Here is a 4,444-nt window from a genome sequence, read left to right on the forward strand (position 1 = left end):
ACAAGTGTGAATTGCTAAAATTTCAAGATGATTTTGTGCATAGTGACATTATGAAATACTCATTACATAGTTTTATGATAAATCTACCTCAAGAAACTAAAAATGATATAGACATGCTCTTAGGCATAATGAAAAGTACATTCACAAGTGACATTATCAAAAGTGTAGAAGAAGCAACAAGGCAGCAGAATAAAAGTAGCTTATGGTATGAGATGCGGTATGGCCGCATAACTGCTTCAAAGGCCCATGAAGCTAGTGTCTGCCACACACCTGATGGAACATTAGTGGCCACTATAATGGGTGCGAAAATTCCTGATACAGTGGCCATGAAAAGAGGTAGAAAATTAGAACTTTCTGTCCGTAAGACTGTAAGCAAGAAATTGAAAAAAAAAATAACTTCCTGCGGGCTTTATATCTGTAAAGACAATCCTGTGATTGCTGCATCTCCTGATGGTGTAATGAACGATGCTGTTATAGAAATAAAGTGTCCTACTAAGACCAAATCTAAAGGAAATTATATAAAAAATGGCATCCTTTCTGAAAAATGTAGAGCGCAGGTGCAACTGCAAATGTATGCAACTGGTCTGCAAAAATGTTATTTTTGTGTAGCGGACAGTAACTTCGAGCAGACACAAAAAGTTGACATCATTTTAGAATACTATGATGATGATTATGTAAATAACTTAATAAATAAATTAGATTCATTTTGGAAACACAATATATACCCCATATTACTATGTAATACAAATATATGTGAGTGAGCAATAAAAAACATTTTATAAAGGTAAAAATATATTATTTCATTTTGATTCCTTAACTAGCTAGCCACATTATTTAATTAGAGAATCCTGCAAATTAATTAGTGCACAAGCAATAATAATAATATGGTCAAGGAAACGACGCATATTTGTATTTATAACTGAATGTTGCTTTAACATGTGAAATTCCCTTAATCGTCTTATGACTCTTTCAATATGAATTCGTAAGCTTGCAATGATTTTAGTTTGTCGAACTTCAGATTTAGTCAATTTTGCACCAGCACTTACACTAGGTGGTCTTAATAATTTCATTCCTTTTGCATGAAGTAAAGGTTCAAGGTGCTTAAAGCCTCTGTCAGCCAAGATGTAAGTTCCTGGCTCTAACCCATTTATAAAGCTACAGTTTTCTACTATGGTGACATCACTGGTTCTGCCACCGAACCCTTGTGATACATAATTGACTAAACCATTAGGTGTACATGAAATTAAATACTTCACAGTATTCCCTTTTTTGTAGTCTGACCATGTTAATGCCTGATATAAAGCCTTGGAGGGTTTCTGTATATCGATTTCCAGACAATCAATGATACAACTGACATTGTAATAATTGTGCCTGAATGCAATTGGGAGATTCTTTTTTATGTTTTTTTTGTCTAAAGCAACAATAAATTTGTTTAATACACTACTTAATATTGGGATATTAGACAAAAATATTTTACTTGCATATGATAGAGATATTCCAAAATTATCTTCTAATTCTGAAAATGTGCTATTTAGTCTAATTTTCTTTAAACAAAGTAAAATATGTTCAATTTTTATATTAGTGTGCTTATGAATTAACTGAATCAAAAAATAACAGTCTTTGGAAATACCAATATACATTGTAGGTTTGTTTTCAATCAAACGCATAGTATTTTTAAGGCACTGCATTTTTTCCATATCTTCAGTCTCGGTGGCAAAACTCTCAGAGTCAGTCACTTTTGATGATGATGATGTAGATGTAAGTACAAAAGGAGACAAATGGCCACTTTCCAAACAAGATATTTCACTGTCTGATCTTTCATCTTCAAGGATAATCTTTTTCTTCACTGCGTTAACAGCTCCTGAGTGTGATGGATGAAGACGATATGGTTCAATTTTCAAGGGTGAAGTGAAACTGGATGTTGTACACACTTTGGACGGTGAGGTAGAAATACTTTTATTTTGTGATCGTACTTGCACAGCTTTGCTCCTAAAATGTTTAGTCACTTTCGTTGTTACTTGAACAGATTTTTCAACAGTTACTACAGTTTCAGTAGAAGTTTCTTTGTCTAGAGTTTTTGGTATTTCTGAAAAGACAAACGCACAATATTGATTATTTCATACAACAAATTTTTAAGTTTCAGTATTATGTCATAATAAATACATAAATGGCATGTACCTTCCAGCATAACAGTATCTTGTACTATAATACTGTCATGTTGTTGATTCATACTTTCAACATCCGTTTCAGTAGTGCTTTGACTTTCCAAACATTCCGCAACAAGACTTTTTCTTTGCCTTTTAAGGGACGTATCTCGAGAAGGTCCAGCTTGAGGGGACAGTCGTCTCTTGCGATCCTCTTGACAATGAAATTTTGTCGGTACAGCCTCATCTGTCAAAAATATCTTCTGACTGAAGCCCATTTTGTATTTCAAGTAGTTTGTTGTATCTTTTTCTATCTGTAATAAAATAATACATAATAATATTAAAGGTTTTTTTGTTTTGATTGATGATCTTTTTCCCATAGTGCCCCGTTTCCTTTAGGCCAACCGATACCTCTATTTATTGTATTAGTAGTTATTGTATTTAGGATTCAGTACCTATGACATGGTATGTTTATATTTCTCTAAGACCCAACTATGACCTACTTATATCTAATTTACAAACATTTGCCAATGTTATATGTACCGTACCGTACGGTACCTATTTATCAATGTTGTGTTTGACACAAAAGACAATAATATTACTATCAACAGTCAACAATATGTGACAATATTTTCAAAACATAATACCTACATTAAGTACAGGTTATTATTATGATAATCTGGTATGAAATTCTAGATAACTTCTGTCTAGTGTCTTAATAACTTAATTTAAATACTTACTTACATCAAAGTGATCTTCACACATAAAAATGTTTGAATGCGATAAAACGCTCTTTGGGTCTCTTCGAGCTAATTGTAACCACATTTTTCGTCTTTTGGGATTAGTTGGAACAGAAACGAATATTTTTTCTGGAGTTTTTAAAGACGTATTTTTACATTCTGGCACTGCACACCATTTATACACCATTATCACGGATTAATTAAAGAAAAACCACGGAAAAACAGCTTAGCTCTTTTGATTGTAACTTTGTTTACTTGCCAGTGACGTCATCGACGTCATGTGATCGTCGCCATTTTCTAAATAGCGTTTTTCGCGCGACTTGGAGAATTTAAACTTTAATATTCATTTTCTTTGCTAATACAAAATATTTCCCGGAAATATTAATACAATATGTTTATTTCATAACAAAGAATAGTTTAAGAATATTTTTCAAAAATTGTCAAATACCCTATAGTCTTGCACAGACAATGATATTCTATGTTACTAACGTATTTTAGAAACTCATTGTGCACAGACTACTTAGGGATCACAGATTACTAGTATATATTGTTAGGGATACTCGTGGAATTAATATGTACTACGTAGTACATATTAATTCCATGGGGATACTACGTATATCATAGACTTAATATATACTGTCGTATAGACCACCTGACAACTCGAAAATGCGTGACCATTTTCGATCTGTCAATGTGTGCGTGTGCTAGTGATGTATATTTTACTATCGATAGTATAGTATTTTGCTATCGACAGTTTAGTCCGTTCGAGTTATTTTACCTGAGTTTCTATAAGAAATAAATAATATGCAACTTTGACAGATTTGTATTTCAAATTAGGTATCATAAATTTTAATTGGCAAAAAAAGGTGACGATTGAAAAGTAGATACACATTTTCTTTTGGAACTGGAACCGGTGGTAGGCACCATGTATTCTGAAAATATATTTTATTTTAGATTTGTTCAGAAATAAAGCAATTTTGATTTTGATTTTTTAAAACACCAACTGTAAGTATAGAAAACCATAAGGACAGCTAAAAAGAGTAAAATTATTATTTTTAAACAAAAAATTAAAACCGACTTCCAAGGTAATGACAATAGTAATATTAAACTTAAATGAACTAAAAAGTATTAAATAATTCTTATTCTGTACTCAGTATTAATTCTGTTCTCAATCTTCATTATTTTGCAATCGGTACCAGCTAACCTAATCGCCAGTTCTCTGACAGAATAGGTATAACAGCAACTTATATACTTAGGACTGGTACCGACTTCAAAATTATGAAGATTGAGTACAGAATAAGGATTATTTAATACTTTTTAGTTCATATAAGTATAATCTTAAATGAATTAAAAAGCATTAATTGCTTATAATTGCTTATTTTTAATAATTGCTTCAGTAACAAGTGCAACAGCATGTCAAACTTACTGGCACAAATAAAGTTGGGATAGGTCCTTTAACCAAAATAGTATTTATTCTAATTTTTCTTTAAAAATTTTCAATGAAATGTTTGCTACATATTGTTGAATTTTTCTTGGGATTCCAACCAACATTCCCAATTA

General features: G+C 31.7%; 1 protein-coding gene across 5 annotated transcripts; it reads right to left on the reverse strand.

Annotated features, from left to right (window-relative positions):
- Positions 1-459: 459 nt before the first annotated feature.
- LOC121738345 lies at positions 460-3,259 on the reverse strand. 5 transcript variants are annotated; one of them, XM_042130325.1, is made up of 4 exons: positions 2,889-3,259; positions 2,179-2,458; positions 931-2,086; positions 829-878 (listed from the first exon to the last, which is right to left on the reverse strand). In XM_042130325.1, the coding sequence occupies exons 1-4, from the start codon at positions 3,069-3,071 to the stop codon at positions 860-862; spliced, it is 1,638 nt and encodes a 545-aa protein (XP_041986259.1). In that variant the 5' UTR covers positions 3,072-3,259; the 3' UTR covers positions 829-859. The 5 variants fall into 5 exon arrangements, with proteins under 5 accessions (XP_041986258.1, XP_041986260.1, XP_041986261.1 ...); XM_042130328.1 differs by lacking the exon at positions 829-878 and having other exon boundaries at positions 1,404-1,459; positions 1,615-2,086; XM_042130324.1 differs by having other exon boundaries at positions 460-2,086.
- Between the last annotated feature and the right edge of the window lie 1,185 nt (positions 3,260-4,444).

The sequence above is a fragment of the Aricia agestis genome, chromosome Z (assembly GCF_905147365.1).
Source record: "Aricia agestis chromosome Z, ilAriAges1.1, whole genome shotgun sequence".
Taxonomy (NCBI): Eukaryota; Metazoa; Arthropoda; class Insecta; order Lepidoptera; family Lycaenidae; genus Aricia; species Aricia agestis.